At 46.5% G+C, this 26,564-nt stretch overlaps 1 protein-coding gene across 1 annotated transcript in view; it reads right to left on the bottom strand.

Moving 5' to 3' along the window:
* The window catches only part of Svil (supervillin), a 132,340-nt gene that overhangs the window by 73,326 nt on the left and 32,450 nt on the right, over positions 1–26,564 (bottom strand). The window contains exons 2-3 of the mRNA XM_032884534.1: positions 3,864–3,921; positions 1,458–1,549 (exon numbers count right to left, since the gene is read on the bottom strand). Coding sequence (XP_032740425.1) covers positions 1,458–1,549; positions 3,864–3,921 — 150 coding nt within the window. The remainder of the gene's footprint in view (positions 1–1,457; positions 1,550–3,863; positions 3,922–26,564) is intronic.

Raw genomic sequence — 26,564 nt, 5'->3', positions numbered from 1 at the left:
CCATTGCTATGTTGGGATACAGACATTTTGGATCCAAGCGATCATTCCTCATGCTACTGTTAATGTTGGGGAAATAATGACCCGGCAAAGTTTATATCCTGTTGGAGGCAGAAGCAAAGGGAGCCAGTTCTGACCGACTGCATGCAGGTAGCCTGCGTCGGGTGCACCGGTTGCCAGTGGACCGAGCACCTCAGAAAAGATGACTGTTGAGGCCGCTCAGACGGCTTAGTGGGTGAGAGCGCAATCCTCAGGACCCACACGGTGAAAGGAAAGAATTAATTCACATACACAGAGCTGTCTCTGGAATGTGCACACCAATAAGCATGTATGCAAACAAATAATAATAAAATAGTTTTTAAATTCAAAAGACGACTGCGATATTGTATCCACCAGCTCTGTGTTGCCTACGAGAAAGTACTCGGGAGGCAAAGGCAGGTGGATCTTTGTGAGTTCAAGGGCAGCCAGGGCTAAATAGTGAATGAGAGAGAGAGAGAGAGAGAGAGAGAGAGAGAGAGAGAGAGAGAGAGAAAGAGAGAGAGAGAGGAGGAGGAGGAAGAGGATGAAGAGGAAGAGGAGAAGGAGGGAGGGACGGAGGGGAGAGAGAGAAGCTTTAGAGCATGAATCCTCTATATTGGGGGAAGCAGCCCTGGGTTGGTGAGGGGCAGAGGGAGAAGAATGGGAGCTTAGGAGAGCAGCTACCTTCAGGGAAAGGTAACTTGAATTTTTCTTAAAATATTTTTAATTTTATTTCATATTTTTCATATAATACAATTTGACCATGGTTTTCCCTCCCCCAGCCCTCCCCAGATCCACCCCCCCACTACCCATCCAACTTTATGTCCTTTCTCCTTTTTTAAACATATGAATGGTTTGCCTGTATGCATGTGTGTGCACTACGTTGATACCTAGTCCCACAGAGGTCAGAAGAGGGCGATAGATCCCAGGAATGGAGTTGCAGATGGTTGTGAGCCACCATGGGAGTCTGGGAGCCGATCCCAGGCCCTCTGCCAGAGCAACTGCCCTCAACCACTGCCAAGCCATTGAGTCATCTCTCTAGACTCCTAGGTAATTTTATTTCTTGAGGCAGAGTTTTGTTTCCCCTCCTGGTCCACCTCACAAACCCTGGAATTCGAGGCTTGGACCACCCAGCCTCGTTCCTGTGATGTTAGGTGTCCTGCACATGAGGCAAGCACTCTACCAACCGGGCTACATCCCCAGGCCCCTTAGAACAGTTAAAGACAAAAGAGAGACTATGGACTGTGCTCTCTCTTCTTCCTTCAGTCTCCAGCCACAGCCGGGGGGAAGAATCACAGGCAGAGGGGCTGCAAAACTCAGGAAAGGCCCCCAAACTGATCTAGTGCCTGGGAGAGAGAAGGAAGGGACATGGAGGAGACCAGACAGAAGCGTCAGGGAGGAGTGTGCTCAGACCTTGCAGAGCCATGGAGAGAAGCCCTTACCTTTAGGGAGTGCAGCTAAGCACTTGGCATCAAGGCCTCTCCGGTGGGTGGCAGGTTCTTCTTTATCATCCAAGGAAAACTCTTTCTGAAAGCTAAAAGTCATCCCATTAACGTTGTATTAAATTAAGACCGAGGTTGAATACCGAGCGAAAGAAAACGCTAAGCAGAAAAACCAGGTTGCCGTCCTGCGTAAGTGCATGTTTTATACTGGTGACATTTTTCATTTATTCGTGTTCCTCCTAATAGGATAATCTGTGATGTGTGTTCGACTGTGTAATTACACTGGCACGAGCAGCAGCTTGGTGTGTGGTGGGGAAGACCCCACTGAACCTGTGAATTGTCTTCCTTTATTCAGACGGGCAACACCCTCTTGATCCCGGAACAGATGAGTATGTTAGGCTAAACCACCCACGCCTCGGTCTCTTCCTCAGAAGGCCAGCAGCTTGTTGAAGCAGTCCTGATGCCTTTTCCAGGGTTAAATTATATTGGTATCACGTGTGCCTTCAGGCCACCAAACAGCGGCACGAGCAAAGGGGAGGAAATACCCAGGAAGCCGTGTTATGAACACAAGAGAAGGAAAAGAGAGGCTGATAGAGGAAAGGGGGCATGTCCTGTCACAGGTACGGACCCTAACCCCAGCTACGAACCCTGCTGTCTCCACAGGACTCCATGGACACACGATCTGGAGGGATCTAAATGCACGGTGACTGGTCTGCCTGCTTTGTGGTTGTTGCTGTGTTTTTAATATTTCCGCCAGGGCTGGCTTCTTGCTAATCGCCCATAGGTAAATTAGAAGCCAGGGAAGGTCAAACGCCTCTGCTGCTGCTCGTCTCGTGTGTACACAGACTCTATGCTAACAATACCTTTTACTCTTGGTGCCCTGCCAGGTAGGCCACTATGGTCAGGTCACACAAAACAATAGTCCAGGCTTCTGAAGTCTGGTGTCCCATTCACCCAAGGTCATTAATCCAATTTACACTCTTCTTATCCTTGAAAATAATACCCACCTCTCTCCTCGTCCTTATCTTTTTTCCCTCATTTATCAGCTTCATTGCAGTTAAGATAATCTGCTAGGAAAAGGTTAGGGAACGAGCCCAAGGTACCATTAATGACAGGCCTAGACATGGCCCAGGGGGGAGCCAAATACTAGGTTTGTACTTTTGTTAACTGCCATCTAATTCACTTTATCCTTAGATGTGCATGGAATATACCAGAGACTTTCATGTAAGCTATGTTTATAAGATCCACTCTCTAATTTCAAATGCAGAGTTGGATAACTCGTTACTACAATGTGAAGGAACCAAATCCTTTGTAGTAAAAGTGCCAGAGTCACAATACATTAGGGACAAGAACATCTGAGGGGAAGGGAGGCTGGCCCAGGGGTCAGCTCCTCCTAGCACAGTGCTGTACACGTTGAGCCCCACCCCAAGCGCATCTGGGATGACTGCACGTGCATCTAGGATTGTCTGACTGTGGCCTGCGGCAGAGGGCCCTGTGCAGCTGCCTGCTGTGCTACATTCTTTCACTTTTGCATTGTTTTATCTCAGCAATGATCAAAAGGGTCTGACAGAAGGTAAATTAGATCAGTATCCACAATGCCCTGAGGGGAAGAAAACTGCAGGTGCAGTTGAACGAGAGGTGGTTAGACTAGAGGAGAACTCACAAGGACAGGCGGGCGAGTGATGCAGACAGGCAGGGGAAGAAAGGAAGATGGGTGTGGGGGAAAAATGACAGGAAAGGCAAGAATAAGCTTTTTCCTCAAAAAAAAAAAAAAAGTCTAAAGCTCCCTAGGGGCAGATTCAAAAGACAGAGGAAGATAAGAGAGAGAAACAGAGCAGTGGCACCTGCTAATATGGCAATCAGTTACAAATGTCACAAGCACATGGTTCTATTTCTCAACGGGTTCCCAGAAACAGTGTGGAGTACCGAAGAATTGATATTGCCTGGAAACACTGCTAAGACATGCACGTGTGCACGTGCTCGCGCCCACACACACACACACACACACACACACAGGAACTGAACCTGGTACTTTGACAGGCTATATAGGAACTGTGTACCATTGAGTCACGCCACCAGCTTATACCCGTGTGTGTGTGTGTGTGTGTGTGTGTGTGTACACGCATATATGCATGCATGCATGTATATGTATATATGTATGGATTATATATAACTAAATAATACCTTGAGGAAAAACATACTGCCAAACAAACTCAATGGGCTAGTATCTAAGAGCTTGAGAGGTTGTGCACAGACAGTTCACTGGGAAGCATTTGCCTAGCATGTGTGTGAGGCCCTAAGTCCTACTCGAAGTCTGTAGAAGGAAAAGGGGGATTTAAGGGATCATCTTAAAAGCCACCACACATCTCCAAAAACGTATGAGCCTTCAAACACAGGCCACGTTACCTTGCAGCTTTTCTTTGATGTGGGAATCCCAGGAATCCTAAGTTCTTTTTGTTGAAATCTAAGGGGAAAGAAATGGCATGGTGTTAAAACAGTTACACAGTGGCTTAAGACATTTCAATGGGAAAAGGACATTATCAACCAAATAACAAAACAGACAACGTCTAGGAAACTCCGTGCAGAGATCTTGCACACCAAGCTCTGGTTTGCTTTCCTCTCTTGAGCCTGGACACAGCTCATGGGTTAAACGAATATCCTGAAACAATCAAACACTAAGTAATGGGGTGGGGTATAATTCAGCAGGTTGGGTCAAGATAGCCAGAAATGGTGATGTAGTTTGCCTGGGAGAGTTGAGGTTCCTGTAGAGAGGGTGGGAAGGTAGGAGGGGAAGAGCAAGGGCTACCTCGCTACGTCTCTTCTGTTTTCTTAAAATCTAGATAACAGCACATGTGCATGGTGCGTGGGTAAGCTTGTGCCAGGGTACTGGTGTGGAGGTTGGAGGGCAGTCCGAGGGAGTCAGTTCCCTCATTCTACCATGTGTGTCCTTGGAATTGAACCCGAGTCATTGAACTTGGCGGCAAATGGGGCCCACTGAGCCACACCACCGGGCAGACTCATTTATTTCGAAGATAGGATATATGAAGCAAAGACAGCTGGTAACAATTCCATACAGGAAAGTCACACATCCAGGGTGAACGTGTTAATGAAAACCAGGCAGAGACAGGATTTATAACAGTTCTCACAGCCAGCATCCGCTCTGCAGTTATAGGCAGTGACCAAACACAAGCAGACTCGGGACAGAAACTCCTTCCCCCAAGGAAGTGCCTTTACGGTTTACTAGTTGGGATCAGAGCCCAAGGGGGGAAACGTACAGGCTACAGCAGATGCCAACATTTCTTTATCCATCAAAACACATATCAAGTCCTAAAAACTCGAAATCATGGCCAATATGGAGGCACTGGAAAGGAAGTGTATAAGTCAATTAGACATCCAGGCTTTTATTCCAAGTATACAAGCATCTCGTCAGAACAATCTGAAGAAAGACAATTATGACCAAAGGGTGATCGAATGTTACAAAAGGATGTGCCTGAACTGTTGTAGCCTAGTCCCAATACAGTACTGTGCTGTGAAATATCCTGGCACCTCGCTTTTGTTCCGACACCATACTAACTATTTAAAAGCCCTCAGTCCACAGATGGGAAATGCTTGTCTTTCTCCGGCCTGGAAAGGAAGCCCAGGAAGAGACAGTGTCCTCTCCAAACTGTCCCACATGAAGACTTAAGGAAAAGAAGCTCACCCACCACTGTCTGCTGGAAATAAGTTCACACGAAAGACATGCAGTTTCAGAAAATATTTTAGGTACAACTTGGCATATTCACAATTTGATCCAAAGTTTGGAATCTAATTAGCAACGTTTGCTGTATAAAAGCGTTTGTAGCTTTGCAATAGAAAGATAAAAAGACGTTTTCCAGCAATTGCATGCTATAGTTAGGAACTGCGATAGTTAAAGCATCCTTTCAGACAGTTGCAGGACTAGGCAGATGCTGGAGGATACTGGGTTCCGCAGCATATTAGAAAATGGTTACAGAAATGAAATGCATGTTCCATATCCTCCCATCTTACCTTGTTTCTCAGAAAATCTGAAGGCTCCCAGGCAGCTAGAAAGCCCTGGGCTTCTGATCATGGCTGTACACAGAAGGCTGGGCACTATCAGCCTGATTTGACAGCTAATTCCCAACCAGCAATGGCCCTGAGGCCGTCTAAGCAAAACTGGGTTGCAAATTTCCAGAGTGCGGGGCTAGCGTGAGCAACCAGGCATGCGTGGCTTTGAGCTCAGAGTGAACACAAAGCAAAAGGCTGCAGCAAATCAAACCCCTTCATCAGATTACAAGCAGAAATTAGAGCTAGAGATGCTGCTGTCCACAGAGCTCCGGCAAGGGGCATTTCGGATTATGCTACAGCCAGGCCACAGGGTATCAGAGAGTGCTTTGCCCAATAAGACAAGGCTGAGACCTAAGTATCACGTCAGTGTTGAGAAGAACTCTCCCACTTTTCCTAAAAACAAATAGCCCCAAGTAAGCAAACTCCACAGATGTGTTGGGGTGCGGTGAGGTGCCTAAGTGTTCCCAGGCTGACCCATGCTTCGCTTTGGCTGAGCTAAATAAAATATTTCGCTTAACCGGGAGCCAAACATTCATACTTAATAAGATTTATAAGCAACATATGAGCAAAACCGTGGAAAAGAAAAGGCAGATAGTACCAGGAGAGTCAAACATTTTAATTTGAGGCAGAAGCCATTCGGCTTTAGCAATAAGGGGGCTGCTTGCCCTGTTCTAAATGCAGCTTGCATCATGCAGACTCAGATCTGTATGATGAATTTGGGAGAACAATGGAGAGTAATTAGAAGTGGGTTTTTTCCTCCCTACAAATGGACATTAAAGAAACTCACAGGAAATAGGCTCCATCAGAAGGTAAGGAAACGAAGCTGAAGAGATAATCTGCTTACAGAAGACAGCTTGGAGAGATGGAGCCATGGCACCAATGGGGAGTTGGCTGAGGTCATTGTTGTCCCAACCCTATGTATAGGCAGGGACCTTGAGTTTGTCTGCCTTTGAATCTTTGGTCCTGAACATTTACTTGTATCTAAGTGGCACACAGTAGGTCGGCAGTAAATATTTGCAGAGTGACCATATGAAACAATGGGATAGTGATTTCTGAAAGTTAAAAAGAGCCTACCATCAAACCAGATCAGCTTAAATACCAACACACTCCTGCTGAAAATGGAGAACCAGTGGATGGACGAATGGATGGAAGGATGGACAGATGAGCGTGCTACTCTTTGAAATGAAAATGTTCCTCTACATTATCATGTAAAGGAACACTTGGTTGCTAATCAGTGGCACTGTTTGGGGAGGTTATAGAATGCTTAAGGAAGGAGGTGTGGCTGGCAGAATCCACTGAGACACGAGGAGGCTCAGATACACAACCCACAGCAATGGATCCCATTGTGCTTTCCTGCCAAGATGAACTGTGTGCTCAGGAGCTGTGATCCAATATAAACCCCTTCTCCTTTAAGTTGCTTCTGTCAGGTATGTTACCACAGCACCAAGAGAAACTAAGACAGTGTATACTACTACAGAACACCAATGGTCAGGGGCCTTGTGACGTTTTTCTCTACATGCTCAATTATCTCTTGTAAGCCTAAGAAGAAATGTGGTAGATAAGATTTGTTAAAAATAAAAGTTTGGAGGATAAAGCCCATGGGGGAACTGTGTAAGTGCTGTGGATGCAACCAACTGTTGGGGAAATTGATGTCACATGAACTCTGCAGAGTGGAGGAAATGATGCCTGGGAACTAGAATTGTTGGCCTCACCTATTAGCCCCAACACAAAGCAGATTGATTCATGGAAGGAAGGGAGGAAGGAAGGAAGGAAGGAATGAATGAACGAATGAACTTCTTTTTTTTTTTAATATAAAACAATGGGTATAAAATTTAATCTACTACTAATATTCTACTTGTAGGAAACCAATTGAGATCAAAGAAACTTACATTGCCTGTCAACAGAAGCATCCACAAGTGACGGGGAGACGGGAGACAGGGAGATGGGAGCCGGGATACTTGCGTGGGGAGACAGGAAGAATGCTTGCTGTGGTAGGACAAAGGGCAGCTCAGCGCACTACAGTGCTCCAACTATGGAGGCTCTTGTAATTCAAGAAACAGCTGTCCTTGTAGAGGTCTCTCCCATGGAGGAGAAATGGAAACAATCCCAATCAGAAGGAGAGTAGCAACTACCAACTGGTAGGTGGCGGCTCTACTTGTGATGAGGTGAAGAGCTGCACCTCTTATATCTTCACTTCATGCTTGGTGCTTGCCTCCTGGATCCACTGTGTCCTCCTAAAGCCTTCCAGGGAGGGCCTACGCTAAGACATGTACAGACATGCCTATGACCCCATCTGCAGACAAGAAAGCTGTGATGGACGATGTGGAGACATTTCCTGGGAAGTCTATTCACCACAGCAAGTGAGGGCATGGGCAGACCAAAGAGAACACTTCCTCCACGTTCATCTTGTTGTAGCAGTAGGTTGACAGACCTCCTGTACAGGGAGCATGAGTGAGGAGCTATCCACAGATCATGGTGACACATAGGCGGTTTCATTACCTGGAAGTTCCCTGACAACTCATGGGACGTTATCTACCGAAAAATCCCCCAATCAACTGTTTCTTTATAATATAACCCAGAAAGGGGCCTTGTGAGGGTCCTCATAAGGGAGTGCTAACAGGCATGGTCCTCCAACAGTCTCCTGTGGTGGTGTGGGGGGGTCATAGATGCTTTGATTCAAAATGGCAGTGCATTATGTCTAATGCAGATGACTATGAATCTATGGGGAGATGGGTAAGGATACTTCCTGTGATATATAACAGATATAATATATAAATACCTATGAATGGACTATGTTAAAAATGTTCTTTCTTCACTTTCACCTTCTTCCTCCCTCTGTCCCTCCCTCCTCCCTCCCTCCCTCCCTCCCCTCCCTCCCTCCCTCCCTCCCTCCCCCTCCATAACAGGGTGTCAAGAATCTCAGGCCAGCCTCAGACTCGCTCTGTAAACTAAGGTTAAAACTGAACTAAACCTTCCTTCTCCACCTCTGGAATGCTGAGATTATGGGCAAGTATGACTTGTCTAGTTTATGCAATGCTTGGGGTTGAAACTAGGGCTTCATGTATGCTAGGAAAACATACTAGCCCTGAAAACGTATTTCTAAAAGCCAAATTCTCTGGAGAGCTGAAACAACAGAGGGGCTGGCAGTGAGGTCAGATTTGGGTGAGAATGCTTGTGGCCTCTCTCTCCGCTGCACAAACAGTGGTGACTGTACATTAGTCATGTAGGTCTGGTACTCCTGTGGCAGCCTTGTGATGCCACCTTGCTCCTCTCCATGAAGACAAAAGCACGTTCAGCTTTCTGGAAAACTGAAGTGACTGGAAATGGACACCACAGAATGGTGTGGAACAGCTGTCCAGATACACACCACCCTGAGCTAGCAACAATGTTGAAAATCAAGATGTGACACAGTAACGATTTTACCACGAGCAAACACGGGCTTGTAGAAATGATGGCTGGCTTGACATTCCAAGTCTGAAGACAGAGCTTTATTGCCTCACAAAGGAGTATGTTGTATGCCAGAGCAACAGTAAATGCTGTTCCCCTGTTCTTTGGTGGATTTTATTTATGTGCTTAATCTGAGGTAGAAAGGCCTAACTTGAGGTAGTCCCACCAGTGGGAGCCCATTTAGGCTCCCTCATTTCCCTGCTATCACATTAGAGTTCTTCATGCATTCCAAATTCTAGTCCAATTTCCCCACTGTGTGCTTCCTGAAGTGCTCTGCGGATTCTGTTCCATAGTAATATTTCGTACAAGCTGCAAATAAAATTTTACCTTCCATCATGCCGTAGGGTAATTTGAAACAGGCTATGTGTGCAGGGATGAAAGGGCGGAAATATTTTCAACAATAAGATATATTACAACTCATAGCTACCTCCTTTATCAGATGTGTTGAAAGAAAACCATGCCAAACTTCTTATATAGCAAGATACCTTCTTTGAGGTAAAGGCTTACACTGAAATCTTCTTAAAGATTAGTGTCTTTGAAATAAAACTTCAAAGGAAAAGTGTCAGCAATTGTCATGAAAGTCAATTTTATAGATTTCAAGTTGAATTAGGGTCTCTTACTACTGATTGGTGGGAAGAAAGGTTCGGGCCCCTCAGCAAATAGACAAGGGATTCCCAGAGTAAGAGCAGAGGAGCAATGGGAAGTTCATGTTTAAAAAGCACCCTGGGGATAAGGGTGCAACTCACCAAGACACGTACCTGCCCAGAATGTACAAGGCTCTAGGAGGCATGACTGCCAGGATCACAGCATGAACAGAGGGGTAAAGACATTAAAGGAATACTGAAACACGCATACAAAGCAACATTATCCAGCCTTCGAACGGAATGGTGTTCTGACACAGGCCACATGGGTGAACCCCAGCTCCATTTATTGCATGGTTCCATTTATTGTTAAGTTCCTACAAGAGTCAAATGCAGAGTCAGGGAGGAAAGAGGTCCAGGAAGAGGAGGTGATCTCTCAGGTGTGTCCAGAGGGTCCAGGGAGCACTAAGAACACATGTAACCTTCCATCATGCCGTAGTGAACACATAGTGGTTCTGCAACAGGACTTGGCCAATAAAGTCCTAGCAATTACTGGGCGGAATATAAAATACTGTGAGACATGCAGCAGCTTCACTGAGGAAGGGCTCTCACGCAGCAGGAGTGCGGACACCATCTCGGTTACCAAGAGAGGTGGAAAAGGTTTCACCCCACCCCACACCATACTCACTACTTCATGGTTTTTATATGACCAGATGCAAGGAAACTCCAAACTATCAGGAGGGCTTTTACGAGTCTGAGTCAGATGGTGAACATACGTGATGGATCACAGATGTCCTGGAGCGATAGGAGAGCGAGTGGAAGGAGCTTTGACTACACCTGGGACCCTTGAAGGGCACCTCACAACACTGGCCTAAGGTTAGATTATACAGAAAAATGTCCTTGTTGGGTTGAAATGGTTATATGTGTCTATACAAACAAGAATGTTAAGTGGCTCTCCAAATCACATGCTTGTTAAATGTGAAAGCCTTCTCAGCCCAGTGGGATTCCAGTAAAGTCCAAAGTTGCAACATCAGTATAAAAGCGGTGTGATGCCCAAACTCAGAGGACAAGGGATTAGAATTGTAACGCTTCCGGGAGAAAGTTCTGGTGAGCACACTTATCTATGAGGGAGGTAATAGCAGCCGGAGCCCGAGAGCAGGAGCTGGGTGTGCGGGGCACACCAGTTGGAAGCACAGCTTGGAGCAAAGAGGTAAATGGATCCTGTCAGACCACCACAAGGAGGCGGGGAGGCTGTAGGCAGTCTCTGAAAACACCAGGGTCAACTCTCAAGTTCAGGAGAAGAAAAAAAACAAAACAAAACGAAGTCTAGACTCTCATCATCTGTTGACACAGAGCTAAAATAGATCCTGTCAGGCTTTCCGACAGGGAGAAAACACCTAGGCATGGAGACCTGATAACCCAGCATTTCTTCCTATGTGCCTATGTGGCTCTGGGCCTACAGACAGTGAGATGGAAAGACATGTAAAATCAATCAATCAATCTCTCTCTCTCTCTCTCTCTCTCTCTCTCTCTCTCTCTCTCTCTCTCACCTATCCATCTATTATCTGTCTGTCTGTCTGCTTGCCTATCTGTCTGTCAGTCTGGCTGTCCACCCACCTAGGCCTCCATCATCTATACTCCCTCTCTCCCTACTTACCTTTCTTTCTCTCTCTCTTTCTTTCTCTTCCTTCCTTTCTTCCTTTCTCCCCCATCAATCATATATTCTCCTCCATAGGTATTCGTGACCCCGTGGTCTTGGTTTCCATCACCACGTATAACCCAAGACTCATCACATCACTGGCCATCTGAGGCTGATGCAGCAAAGCGTTGCCCAGAATGTACGGAGGATTTGGTGTTGTGAGACTGAGGTGTGAACTGCAGCTGGTGTCCCATTATGGGCAGAGCTTTTGTAGTTCACTCAGCATCCCAGCCCAGTTGATACAGCTCAGTGGAAAAGCGCTTGCTTGTCATGTGTGAACTCTGGTTTCCATCCCCAGAGCTGCTTCATTCTTACATCCATGGACCTTTCCTGACTTCTGCAGTGTACACAGTCAGTTCTCCGTACTCCCAGACCAAAAGTGTAGTTACGCCTGTGATGACCCCTGTGCTAAACACCTACAGACTCTTCTGTTACTACTACCTGTGCTGGTTTGTCTTACGTCAACTTGACACAAATTAGAACTATCTGAGATGAGGGGACTTCAACTGAGAAAATGCCTCCATTTTCTTACTCTATGATTAATGTGAGGAGGTCCTAGCCTATTGTGGGTAGTGCCATCTCTGGGCTGTTGGTCCTGGGTTCTGTAAGAGAGCAGGCTGAGCAAGCCACGAGGAACAAGCCAATTAGCAGCACTCCTTGTGCCTCTAGGTCCCGGCCCTGTTCGAGTTCCTATCCTGACTTCCTTCCATGATGAATAGTGCTGTGTTAGTATAAGCCAAATAAACTCTTTCCTCCCCGACTCGATTTCTGGTCATGATGTTTCGTCACAGTAGTAGAAATCCTAAGACACTACCTAAACAATACAGTGTAACGGTTACATCTAGAGATGATTTAAAGGAAGGTGTGATTAAATTAGGTAAGAATACCATGAAATACTGTGTAAAGTATTTTAGCATCCTTGGGCTGGAGTCTCCCCTGGGAGTTCCGGAAACCAATGTCTGAAGGATACCGGACTCTAAGCAACCAAGTGAGCTGCTTCCTTCCTTTAGTGAGTCTGCAGACTAGAAGAGACAAGCCAAAGATACATTTGTAAACAAAGTACCAAGGCCCTCAAACCCCTGGTTAAGCACTGATTCTTTTGAAGTATTGTTCTTGCTTCCTGTGGGCCAATCATTTATGAATCCCACCCTACCCTGGAGCAGTTCTGGATAAGTCCCTGGAATCTTAGCCCCACCCAGGGCCTCTGAAAGAAAAGCTACCTTTGCTACAGGGTTATTGTGAGGATCTGAATCCTGAAAACAAGAATAAATTGGGAACAATGTATCCCATAGTCTATAAGCTATCTGTCCTAGACAAATAGATACTTAATATTATTATTGCTTTTGTTCTTTCAATGTACTTTGTAGTAATTAAGATGGTAAAACACAGTTGAAAAAAGCAGCACAAATCAGCTGTTGATTGACTTTCCTCTCTTTGAAAGGCAAAGCATGGACTGGGAGTGGTGCTCACCAGAGCCCTGAGTGTAATACCCAGCACCCCAAACAAAAAGAAGAGAAAAAAAGCAAAACTTTGTAAATTTACCCTAAAAAGTGGCTATTCCTTAATATCCAATCTTTCCTTTTAAAATTTATTTTAATTTTCCTCTATTATTAAAATTTATTATTGTGGTTGTTGCTGCTCTTGTCATTCATGTGTGTGTCTGAGCTCAAATGCTAAGACAAACTGTGCAGAGATCAGAGGACAACTTTACGGCCTCCACTCTGTCTGTCCACCTTTATGGGAGTATGGAGGTGAAACTCGGACTCCCCAGGTTAGCGCTGCAAGTGACAATACTGAGCCACCTCCTCACCCATCAACATCTGTCCTTCCCCACTGAGACTACATGCATGAGAGTTTGCGGAGCATCCTTGAGGTCCTAAGTTTTACAGCTACACCTCCACTCCTGAGCCCGAAGGGTGACAAACATCTCTGATAAAGTCTGTAGAGTAAATCAGTACAAGCTACACAGTAGAAAGAGCCTTAGTATGCCTGCCGAAGAGCCCACAGACCCCTGTCATTGTAGAGCGCTATAATTAACTGAACGGTACTAGGCCATGTCTCCATGTCTCCAGGTTCTCACAGATGAATCCACTGCAGCTGGCCCTGCCAGCCTGTCTTCAGACGCCAGCCTCCCGGGGCTGCCTAATAAGGTCATCTGCAAGTTGACTGGCTGGCTTATAGGTCACCCACTGTTTACCCTGCAAACTGGCGCTGGCAGACAAAGCAGGAGCCTACCTTTGGCAGACAAAGGGTTACTCTTTGCCAAAACCTTTAAAAGGGTTGCACTGAGATCCATTATTATAACAGAAACTCCCAGCAGAGGATGGGTCTACTTTAACTGTTGAAGTAAGGGTTCCTTCTAAAGTGGCCTGAAGTTTTAAAAGGAAACTTCCTTTTCTGACTTCTCTCAGCCTTTTGAAGGTTCATCTTTAGAACTTACGTAGTATGCATTTGTCTCTAGGCAGTTCCCTGACATCAAAATAGCAACCTACTGTGGCAAAGACACACACATGTCCCAGATGCTTTACAACTCCCTGGGTCAGGTGCAGCCAACAATATATAGTGTTGCAGAAAATAAGCTAGCACGTGCGAAAAATGCATTTCTGTACTTCTGGAGAAGGAAGCTGGGGTGTTGATCAAAACGACAGAAAACATCCATTATTCTGGTTCTAATAAGATTCAGCTCAGAGCCTCCAGGGCCAGGCACTTGCACTGCTATAAAAGGAGAAGACGCAGCAGCAGTGTGCTGCTCACCACTCCGGACAGCATCGGCCGGCCGTCTGTCCCTCTGTCATTCAGCGGGCATTCCACTCTCGGGCTCGCCAGGGTTCACACATGCCCAAAGCTGCTAAACTGTCAGTGGGGTCTCACGAGAGATTCAAAACAGGGACAAAGTTGGGAAAGGTAGGTCAAGGAGACAGGAACACATTCAGGGACAGAATCGCGGGGGCTGGAATTCAGAGTGCCCCACAGGTCCACTCTGTGGGCAAACCCCATCACCTCCACGGCTGTGCTCTTCTTCCATCACTGCTGTGTCCGGTGTGAGCAGTTTGGCTCTGCTCATGTATATTATCGCATATCATATATCATCTCTATAATTTCCCAGTGACTCAATAGTTAGTGTTTGGTTTCAGACCTGGGGACAAGTAACTGTTGTGTACATTTTACACACTAAAGCAGACCTGGCCTCCAGGTTCTCCCAGCATCCCTCAGTCCCTACCTGGCATACCCTGTCCCCAACCCTAAACTTTCCAGCCCAGAGGCTGGGCTGCCCTTGCCCAGAGGCTCTTCCCTATAGAATCCATTTTGGTCCCCCTCTCTCTCCTTCTCTCTCCTCCCTCCTCTCTCCTCTCTTTGCACACTTTCTTTCTCTTCCCCCTCTCCTTTCTCTTTTACCAAGGCGACCTTCCCGGCCTCCTTCCTTGGGGCCTGTGCGAGAACAGTTTCCCAATATGCCTGCATTTAGTGTAGTCTAATCTGACCTGAATTGGCTCACTTCACTGGCAGAGAAATAACTTATCAGTTAGTATGCAGCAGATACTCTTTGCTCTCTGGGAAACAGAGTTTGTGAGACTTGGGACAACACTATGAAACACAGAGGCTTCTCACATACTAACACGTTAGGGGTTAAATGTTAAGCCAGCTTCTAGTTTTCCTTAATCTAAGGTTTAGTCCAATAAACCCCAGGGGATTCTGGGATAGAGATGACTGGAAATTTCTGTCTAGTTCTCACCATCACAGACTCCACCCCTGAGCAGTGCACAATGGCATTGTAAAACATGGCCACCAAGAGTTAGTCAGTCTCAATACTTCTTTTGCTCACAGCTTTGACCATGACGGAATAATGTGCTTTGGGTTTTCTAATTTAGGCAAACCAGGCAATAACTACATCTTCCAAGCCGTGTGCTTCAGTCTCCCTTGAGGCCTGGTTAAGAAACTCCATTGCCCAGGTAACAGGTCGAAAATAGATGTCGGCTTGGTCACTCCTTAGGATTTAAATTTCCATATAAAAACATGGAGATATATGGGTTTTGTTGAGACCCATTACCTCCTCCTGTCAAAAGCATAGAATCAATATTCTACCTCTCAGTGGAGACTGAACTACCCAAATCATTACACACTTTTGTCTCCTCCCCTTTAGAGTCAATCCAGCTGCTCCTGCCAATCACCCAGCCAGGGGTTCACCCCACAGGAAAACCAGTTCACCTGAAGCCAGTCAAGGGGATGGGAGGAATAATTATTTCACTAATAAGGTTCCAGACTGAAGCATGCAGGTCCCCGCAGCACTATGGCCTGCCCATTCGAACACAGTGTTTCCTTTTCCTTCAGGTACTGGTCGATACCTCGGAACGCTTTTCCTGACACGCTGTACTTTCTCACTGTTTCCCTAAAGCTTCCTGCCTGCAGCCCTCCTTCCACCACAGCTCCAGTGCTGGACCTGCCTGCTTTCATGGGCTTTCCCTCCAAGGGACTGGCTTTCTCGTTCTCCTCATTTCTCTCCTCCCAAGAGTGACCAAGGCTGATTATCCAGGGGTTTGTTTTGCCTTCTGTTGTTGTTGGTTTTTTTTTTCTCCCTCTAACTCTAATAAAGCTGTCCTTAGGCTTCCTTTTGAATCTATTTCTAAATTCTTATTAGTGAGATGAAGAAGCCAAAATGGAACTCTAGTTTCCCAGATGACAGTCTGGGGATGCACATGGAGTGCCTCAAAGGTCTGCGTTTCATACCCAGAAAGTATTGGCTGGCTTCTGTGACTGCCTGAGTCCCAAGCAGTTAATTTTTCAAGCATGCGTGGGCATGAAAGCCGTGAGTGTGTCCCTCTTTCTCTTCTGAGGCCAGCGTTGTTAGATTCCTCACTGGCACTTGCCCCAGGCGACAGAGAAAGACAGAGAATTTATCTACTGCTTCACATTTTGTGCCACAGCTCTGTCAATCAAGACACCTCAGAGTCAGCTGGGCTTGCAGCAAGACCAGCATCTACCGAACCATCACTCACGGTCCATCATCAGAGCTCAGCGTCTCTAAAGAAAAGACAGCAGCAACGAATACATGGATGTCTAACAGGGCCTGGTTCTTCCATTCCAGCTCCTTGGGAGGCAGGGGTAGAAATGCAAAGACTGTTTGGCTGTAGAGCGAGTTCAAAGCCAGCCTGGGAACCCCCATTTCAAAGTAAAAAGTTAAAAATAAAAAGGGAATGCGATATGTCACTCAGTAGCACAGCACTGCCCAGCCTCTTCAAGGTCTCAGGCTCAGGTCCCAGTAGCAAATCAAACAAAATAAAAACAGAGCTGATGAACTCGATGGCTCAGTGGATAACAGGGTCCAAAAACAACAACAACAAAAAAGAAACAACAACAACAAAACATGAGAACTGGGTTCCCATTCCAATTCTGGGTTCCCAGCACCAATGTCAAATATCATACGCAGTAAACTCTGGTGCTGTGAGGAACTCACACAGGAGGATCATTTGGATCCAGCAAACAGAGAGCTCCGGACTCACTGAGAAAGCCTGTCCCAATAGAGTGAAGTGTGGAGGGACAGAGTGGACACCAGTCTCCTCTTCTGACCTCCACCTGTGTTCATGGTACCTACACATACATATACACATGTGCTGTATGTATACAGGCATGTACCATATACACACTCCACACATTAAATAAAACCATCAGCAAAAGGCACAAAACCATCCTTGATTTTTTTTCCTAACTCACTGTTATAACACTAGGAAAGAAAAATCCCTTCTTGAAGTCCTTAACAAGGAAGACATCATTACCCTCTCCTCCCGAAGATGGGAGGCATCCTGATATAGGCTCCCACACAACTGCTCTGCACACACCTGGCCGCCCAAGGCTGGAACCTGGTACTGCGGTGGGAGGTGTGGGTACAGTCACCGTCTATGCAACAGGATAATGCCCCCTTGTCCCATATTCAAACTGCACAGAGCAAGGGACTTTGTCAGGACCCTTTCCTGTTTGAGGCGGTAAGGGGGCTTCTCTGTTTTAAGGCATGCATTTGGCCTTTTGACTTTAGAGCAAGGGCTGTTTAATAGGGAGTAGATGTGTTCTTAAAATCAGACCAAAGCATTCCTCAGTGCGGAATTTGCCTAACATGCACGGAACTATGGGCTTGATCTCTAACACACACACACACACACACACACACACACATACACACACACACAACACACACACATATACACACATACACACACACCACAACACACACATACACACACACCACAACACACACACATACACACACATACACACACCACACACACTTACACACACAGAGAAACACACACACACAAAGACACACACACACATACACAGACACAGAGACACACATACACATATATACATAGACACACACAGAAACACACACAAACTCAAACACACATACAACACACACAACACACACACATACATACACACACACAACACACACACATACATACACACACAACACACACATACACACACACAACACACACACATACACACACACACAACACACACACACACACACACATACACACACACACACACACACACACACAAACACACATACACCACACACACACCACACACATACACACACACACACACACACACACACACACACACACACACTTACAAAAAAGGCCCACTCATTGTTTGCTGTCTATTTATAAGAGTGTTATTTTTAAACACATTATCAGGCTATTTTCATGGATGTATTTTTAACCCAGACACATGCTCACCCTGTGCTAAGTTTAAAATACACCGATGCAGCTCTAAGATTTCTCCTGAAGCACTAAGTTAACTCAGTCCCCCTAGACACAGCTAAGATATCCAGCCTAAAGTACTACCTTTTTTTTTGAAAGAATTCCTTAAAAAAACAAAACAAAACAAACAAACAAAAAAACAAAAAACAAAAAAAACTTAACTGCACAATGTTGACCCCTAGTGGTGAAACAAACTTGATTCTTTTTTCTTTTTCATTTCTTTTTTCTTCTTTTGCATTTCCCAAAGTCAATTCTACAAATCATAACAAATCTGGAGGTGAAGACACCTGTTTAAGACAGTTTGGATATCTCCAAGACATGTACAAAGCTAAAAACTGGAAAATTTTGTTACTTATTCAACAAATATCCCCAGGGCACTCTGTTATATGGCCTGGGTTGGGACACAGAAACCCTGGTTCCAGCAACAGGCTCATATACCAAATGTTAGTATGATGCCCAGAATACCACAGGCCTTGTGTTCACATGTATGTGCAATGGATTTTATGTACGAGAACCACCAAACACTCAGAGTGTCTTGATTTCATGTTTCTGGTTTATTTAGCAATCTGACTTCTCCCACAGTTTCTCACCCCACCCTCCTCTAGTATCCTGTGTTCTGAGGGATCCAAATGCAATCTGAACCAAGAGGTTTCCTCGGCAGCCAAATAAAAGGGCGTCTCCCTGTTTAATCATGCATATTATAAACTAAAACATTTACAGTTATAAACGTGAAACAGTCTCATAAAAGAGTAATAGGTCTCCCTATAAAAACTGACGTATGCAATAAACGTTTTGTATGCAAACATTACAAGTGTGTGAACATTGTATTCAGAGTCTCAAGTCTGAGGACGCACGATGCCCAGACTCTAGGACATCACCTCGCCTCACTGATCAGAACGGTAACATTTTGGTTTTCAGCGGTAGTATGGGGATGCCAATGAGCCGACATATGTGAGTCCTCGTGGTGCAGGTCTTTTAGCTGTGACATAGGACAGCAGAGAAGGCTCTCACATCAGCAGGGAGCCCTAGACAGGGTCACGTGAAAGACTCCAGCAGGCTCTGGCCTCATGCGTGAACCCACCGGCTCTGGTGATTGCTGGTGTCCATTCTGAGGACGGGGTGTGTATCTGGCCTTCATTGTTGCTGGTTTATTATACTGAACCTAGAAACTACTTGTACGCTCATGGTATGTTAAGAGATGTCTCTAAAACACTACAATTTTTAAGTGTTTATGTGTAATGTGCACATTCTATCTGTCAGAGTATTACAATTTTCAAATAAAGTCACTTCAATATATGACAAGGGGCCAGGAAACCCAATATATCATGAAAGCTGAATGTGGCCGGGCAGGGCGGCACAGGCTGGGCAGGGTGGCACAAGTCTTTAATCTCAGCCCTTGGAAGGCAGAAGCGGTGTGGATCTCTGTGAGCTTGAGGTTAGTCAGGTCTACACAGTCAAAACTGGTGCTAGGGAGAGCAATGATGAGTGCAAAATGAAAGCAAAATTGTGGGTGGGACCTTCTCAGAAGAAAGCACTTGTGCCACAGGGTGCCACTGCTCTTTGCGGCCCGCCGTGGGGCTGACAAGGTAACCTCTGACTCACGGCAGCTCTCTGCCGTCGTGCTGTACTGAGTGACCACTTGCAGGAACTGCCTCTGCACCGCACAGCTGCCATTCAGTGTCACCCTTTGTCTCTAGCTGAGATGGGTATTGCCGTGCTCAGAGAGCCTCAGAAATCTTGTTCAGGAGCTGAGCCCCCTCCCTTCTCTGTACGGTGAACCATTTTTATCAGTGTTGTCACATGGTTAGGCCAACTGTGTGAATACTGACATGTTCCACACATGAGACAAGACAGGCCACATGCCCCTCCTCTTCCACAGATGGTCTTCCTGGGGGAACGCTGCCCCATGTCTCTATAGCAGAGAACCATCTGCACCTTGGCTTCCTTAAGTTCTTTTCCCTGTGTACACGGGTTCTGGGGGAGCCTATGTTACAGCAGCTACCTTGCAGAAAAGATGCAGGAGGAATGGGGTGCCAGCCAGAGGTCTCCATCCACGACGGACATCAAAAGTCAACTTGTGCTTTCTACAGAATGCTTGCTAGGTAGGTATTAATCAAAGCACAGCTCACTTCACATTCAGGCCACAAGAATGGACACCATAAAGTATTTCATAATTTATACAGAGCTTGGTCGACATGGTTTCCTTGATTCCTCCAAGCCAAAAGTTCAGTGCCACCATCTTCATGGCACAGATGAAAAAACGGGACCCTCGAGGGAGGGAGGTTTAAACACAGAGCAGGAGACAGGAATGGAACAGTATCCTAATGAGGAACCGGTGCAGCCCTGCTCATAACTGTGTTAGTCACACATGGCAGTCAGCATATGGAAGCAGCCCGAGAGTTCATTAAAGACCGAGTAAGCAAAATGCCAAAGCACATGTTCAAAGAAATAGTATTCAGCCCTAAAAAAGAGGAAGGTTGCAGGCTGGGGGGAAGGATAAAGCACCTGCTGTGCAAGCATGAGGACCTCAGTTTAGACCCGGAGGACACAGGTAAAGTCAGATGTTAGCATTTATCTATAATCCCAGCATTCCTATGGCGAGATGGGAGGCACAGACGAAGGGATCTCCCAAAGGGCACAGACCAGCTAGCCTTGTATTCACATCGGTGAACAAGAGACTCCATTTCAAACAAAATGGAGAGCAAGGACTGAAACCCAGTGTTGTCTACTGACCTCCACACCTGCACACCCTGTCATGTGTATGCATGCACGCACATATGCACACACATCACACACACACACATACACACACACACACACACACCCCTCTTCTTTTCCTAGTTAGAAGTCCTATGTTTAGCCCTGACTGTCCTGGAACTCACTCTGTAGACAAGGCTGGCCTCTACACTCACAGAGATCCATCTGCCTCTGCCTCCCTAGTGCTGGGATTAAAGGTGTATGCTACTCCTGTCTGTCACTACACGCACACTTTTTAAAATGAGGGTAATTCCAATGTACTTCACTCACAGAATACATAAAATCTGACGACAAGCCCCAACAAGCCAGACACAAAAGACCAAGACTACATCCTTCACTGGGGACCTGAAAAGGACACGAGTTGAAGTGGCAACTGTTGCAGGTGGAGCAGAGCCACTGAAATGCTATTGTTTAGAAGGTGGGACAAGAGTTTTGGCAGCACATTACACACGCATGTCACACCATGGACGTGTACTCCTTTCATGTGTAAGATGGTGAGTTGCACATCACACATATTTTGTTCCCAGTATGAAAAACTGGTGTGAAAAACCCAGGGGCCCCTGGAGAGCTGCAGAAAACACCAAAGGTTAACAGGTTAAGGCTGAGCTAAGGGTGTGGATGGAGAAAGGGTCCCCGGCACCTACAGATGATCTTTGGGCCCCTGGGGGTGAATTTATAAGCAGAAGGGGCTCAACAAGCCATCAAAACCTGTCTCTGCTGTCCCTGTTTCTGTAGGGAAGTGGGACACAGGACAGCACGGACCCATGTTCTAGAGCAGTGGTGATGATTAGTTCTGGGAGGGAAAGCCTAGAATTGTAGCTGGGGCCAAGCAAAGCGAGAGCCATGCTGGACTGGAGGGACGGCTGGGGGTATTTGCTACTCTTGCAGAGGACGTGAGTTCAGATCCCACCACCCATATTGGGCAGCAACTCACAGCTGCCTGTAATTCCAGCTCCATGGAATTGGCCTCTCCTGGTCTGTATGGGTATCCACAAGCATGCGAACACACACATAATAGAAAATACTTGTACACAAAACCAAAAGTAAAACAAATCTTAAAGTTAAAAAAAAAAAAGAGCACAAGAGAAAGAAGAGAGATTGTCCCTGCATTCTTCTGGTGATAAATTTGGAACACAAGCTCACGCACTCAGGAGCCCAGCCAAAAGTTAACAGTGTTAGGCACAGCTGCCTCAGGCATCCTCCTCAGAACACAATAGCCTCTCACCACCGTTTCCAGCAGCAGCTTCAGCGACCTTTCAATGGAGGAGAGTGTTTGGGTAGTCCTTGCCAGCCAGTATGTCATCTTGTTTAGCGTTAGAAATATTTGATCGTGATAATTTGGCAAAGGGAAAAGGTTTTCTATCACAACAGCGCTTCATCTCTGCAGAAACTTGCCCAAGCAAGTCAGACGGAACATGGCGAGGACAGGTCCTCTGCAGACACCCACACAGCACCCTCCTCCATCTGCCCATGACCTTCACTGAGAATCACAGGAACTAGCCTGGACCCCAGGCCAAGCTCCAAGCGTGGCTTTTCCCCGGTGGCTCTAGGGCTGGAACCCAGGGCCTCCCCACATGCTAGGTCAGGGAATCCTCCCAGAGCTATACCCTGCCCAAAAAGCCTCTGCTGTCCTCCCTGTGTTCTTCCTTGTTTGTTCTTCGGTCTTCTTTGTTTCCAAACGTGTTGTGATCCTCTAGGCAGAAGTAAGAAGAAAACCAATTCCCTAAAACCTGCTAGTCAGGATTTGGTTGACCAGCAGGGGAATGCAGTAGGGAAATACCCATGGGGTGGGGAGCTTGTCAATCACCCATTAAGCGGAGATTATCCTCCTGCACCTCAGCTCTGGTCAATGCTTAGTCCTAAGAAGTTGCTGTTGCTTCTAACTGGAGGTGGTGAGTGGTGAACAGCTAGAAATTAGATTCAAAGAAAAATACTGACGGGGGCCTCACGATGGCTGTCTTTTCAATTTTATCTTATTTTATTTATTTTAGTGTGAACTCAGGTGGCCGCTTGGCAGCAGGCTCGCACCTCCTTGCCCATGTGTGCTCTTTCTGTACAATCGCTTTCCTGGCCCCATTCCTCCCCATCATCGATGCGCATAGCTCATGTGCTAACTTGAAAGGCTCGAGTTTTGTTGCGGTTTTCACCCTCTGTCTCTCAGAAACATGTTACAACAATCATGGGCATTTTGTCATCCAAGAAAAACAGCGAACAATAGCAGCGTAAACATGTTTTCCCACAAAGGCAGGGAAAGTACTGGTCCTGCCTGCCACAGCTCTTTGTGCACAGCACTTTCCAAATCGCTACACGCCGGGTTCCATCAGAACCAACGAGCACAAGGAGTTTACCGAACCCAAAGCTGGATGTAAAAGTAAAAACAAAAGATGAAAAGCATTGCCGCCTCCGCCACCACCACCACCACCTGCCGTGGGGGCGCTGCTGAGCTGTCTGGGAGCTCCGTGCACTGAAAAGCATCTGACCCTGAAACACGTTTAAGCGGAGCCATTCCTTTTCTTACTCTATCTCCTTGGGCTCGATTCAGGGTAGCCTTATGCTTGGGGTGTAGTTATGCGGGGTGCTTGTGGTGGTTTGAATATGACTGGCTCACAGAGTGGCACTATTAGGAGGTGTGGCCTTGGTTGCTGTGGGGGGTGGGCTTCGAGGTTCCCAGGCTCAGGCTCTGCCCAGTGTGGAATCAGACCCTCCTCGCGGCCGCCTGAGGAAGACAGCAGGCCTTGTCAGGCTTTCTTTAGGTCAAGATGTCGAACTCTTGGCTTCTCCAGCACCAAGTCTGCCTGCAAGATGCCGTGCTTCCCACCATGATGATAACAGACTGAACCTCTGAACCTGTAAGCCAGACCCAATTAAATGTTTTCTTTTACAAGGGTTGCCTTGGTCATGGTGTCTCTTCACAGCATGAAACCCAAACTAAGACAGTGGTTCTTGCCACAGGCCCACATGGAGATAGAACCTGTGCTATCCCACCCCGATGGAAACAGTCAATTTCTGACACACTGTAGGTGATACTTAATGAGATGGGGTACCGATTGGGGTGCAGCTCAGGGCAGAGCATTAGGCCCTGGGTTCAGTCCTCAGCAACACAGCAGGGAGAAAAAGCAACAAAACAAACTCACAAGACCAAAGAGCAGTGAGCGAGAGAAAGCACAGGACAGATGTGAGTCCAAACTCAGGCTCCGAATGCTCCAGCTGTGTGGCTCTCAGGCCAGTTTGCCCTGCAAACAAACATTCACACGCGTGCAGGGAACACAGTGCTGAGCTTAGCTGAGAACCTGGGCTGGTGGTCTCAGTGGCTGGCTGCTCTGGATTTATCCGTCCCTTTCCACCCCCATTCTTCCTTCCCTGGGTCCCTTCTCTCTTTGGTTACACTTATTAGCCACGTGCACACACAGCCTTTCTAATTTACCAAGATCCATACACACCTGATTTTTGCCAGTTTTTTCCTTTTGCTAGTCCAATTATAAATTCAACTTATCAAAACTAGAGATAGCATTTGGGATGTCTGTGATAGGTCTTTCCAACCCTGACAGCTTGGTTATTATGTTATATTGTAGTCTGTTTGCCCTTACCAATGTACAGACCAACGTATTAATAACTCTAAATGCCGTCCGGTAGAGTTTACACTATTTAACGGTAGCATAAAAACAAGGGGAGCATTTCTGGATGTCTCAATACATGTCCTCTGCACAGAGAACTCCTTCCAGGATGCCAGACAGCTGGGCTCCTCAACACAGACACCCATAGCCCTGTGCTTGTCCACAAGGCACCTGTGGGGGAAACACTCACCACCAGGGTGCTTTGGGGACAGTGAGACAGTTTCCAGCCATGAGCTCAAACGCTTAAGAGGTCTGAACTCCCCAGAAGGAAGTCTGTTAACCACGCTTGGAAATGTCAGCAGTCAGGCTGCTTTAAAGAGAGTGGTTAATGTTAAATATGCAAATGATTAGATCTGCCACAAGACTGGACATTCATTCTCAAAGGATGGAGATGTCTCAGTAGGTGAAGGGTCTACTGCACAGGGATGAGAACTTGATTTGATCCTAGCATGTGTGCATGCACACAGAGAGAGGGAGGAGGGGAGGGAGATGGGGGAGAAGGGAGAGGGAGAAATACAGAAATTAAAAATCTTTTTTCATTTCTATTGAGATCTCCATGCATGATTACTCAGCCTCCAACTGGAATAGCAGCAGCACTTGCATCGTGGGAACTCCACCCTCTCTCTCTGCCTTTCAGAAGATACATCGAATGCAAATATGAGGACTACCTCCAATGATTTCTTCCTCATAGAGAAGGAAAACAGGGCGGACAGGAAGCGAGCTTCCTAGTTTTGTTTCTTAAAAGACTGAAAATCGTTGTGTTTCCGAAGGAAGGCGAGTTTGGTGCTGGAACAGGGTGTGAGGTAAGAGGGCTGGGAGGAGGTACTAACACACATTTTTAAACAAAAATGGAAAAGCATTCGTTCCGCACGCAGCTGCTTGGACTTAAGCCGGAGATAGGGAAACAGCTCTGGCTCCGGGCTACAAAACTCTCCTAAGAGCCACGATATGATTTATGGGCAGATAGTTCATCTGATTTCTTCCCCGGCCGGTGAAAACGTGCTTGCTCCTCATATTTAATAGAGCAGCTGGCAGAATCGGGCGGGAGGTGATGAAAGGTCCCAGGGGTGAGCAGGGCGCTTTCTTTCTCGGCACTCACAATGTCTGACTTAATCGAAGGGCCCATCCCGGGCTGGCGGGACACACTGTGCACAGCTCACACACTGAGGCAAACATTTCATGGTACCTACCCCATATGTTTTCAAATGACCTAACTGTTAGTTTTGGAATTTTACTCAGCTTTATATAAAAGTGAGCCACTAATGGACATCGCACGAAGTCGAAGCCCCCCCTGTGCAGATGCCTTCACGGACCTAAAGGTTCTCACAGACACATTGCAGTCCTTGCCTGCTCCCTTGCACGCCTGGCCTTCCCCCACGTCTTTATATGGTTTCCTTATTAATTAAGGTGCTCATTTTCCATTACATACACAAGTTTTGGAGTGCAAAGTGTCTTCAGCGATGAACTTGGGAGGCCGTCTGGAGCAGGTACCCCGGTGGCTTCTTCCCTTCCCAGAGCTACACAGCATTCCAGGGCACACAGTTTGCTCGGTCACCTCCATAGAGGTGCGGGTGCCTTCTCTGACAGGGCTGCAGTGTGTAAGCCTGACTGTATCTGCGTCTGGAAGAATGCTGACAGAAACTGCCAAAAATCGCTCTTCCTTGGCATCGTGCCATCTACATTCCCGTCAGCTGCAGTTTCTCCTCTGCCTCACCCATCTTCAGATCTGACCAACAGCTGGAGGCTTGCTGGTCTGAGGGGGCCCAAGCCCTGCACGTTTCCCCTTACAAATGAGTCTGTTCATGTCTCAGCACATTCGACCGTCATCTCCCTGTCGTGAGCGGTCTGTCCAAATCCTTTGCCTAGTTCCGCTGTTTCTATGTGAGTATACTGGCCGATGGTCTGTGACAGGATTGCAAAGAGTCCGATTATTTTTCTCTTTGGTATTTTTTTTTTACATTACATGAAGAAACACTTTTAAAAAATCATACTTTCAGCCACCTTTTATGGTTTTTGGATTTGAAATCAACTGGAAAGTTCTGCCAAATCCATAGGCATTTCCCATGTCGAATCATGGTACCTAGTTGTTGTTTTAATTTTAAACAAAAGTAAGTTTATATCAAGTGCAGGCAATACCACAATGAGCTCCTAATATCCGACTCCCCAGGCTCACCAACTAC

The sequence above is a fragment of the Rattus rattus genome, chromosome 14, assembly GCF_011064425.1.
Source record: "Rattus rattus isolate New Zealand chromosome 14, Rrattus_CSIRO_v1, whole genome shotgun sequence".
Lineage (NCBI taxonomy): Eukaryota > Metazoa > Chordata > Mammalia > Rodentia > Muridae > Rattus > Rattus rattus.
Note: the sequence above shows the minus strand (reverse complement) of the source record. Positions and strands in the feature narration are given on the sequence as shown.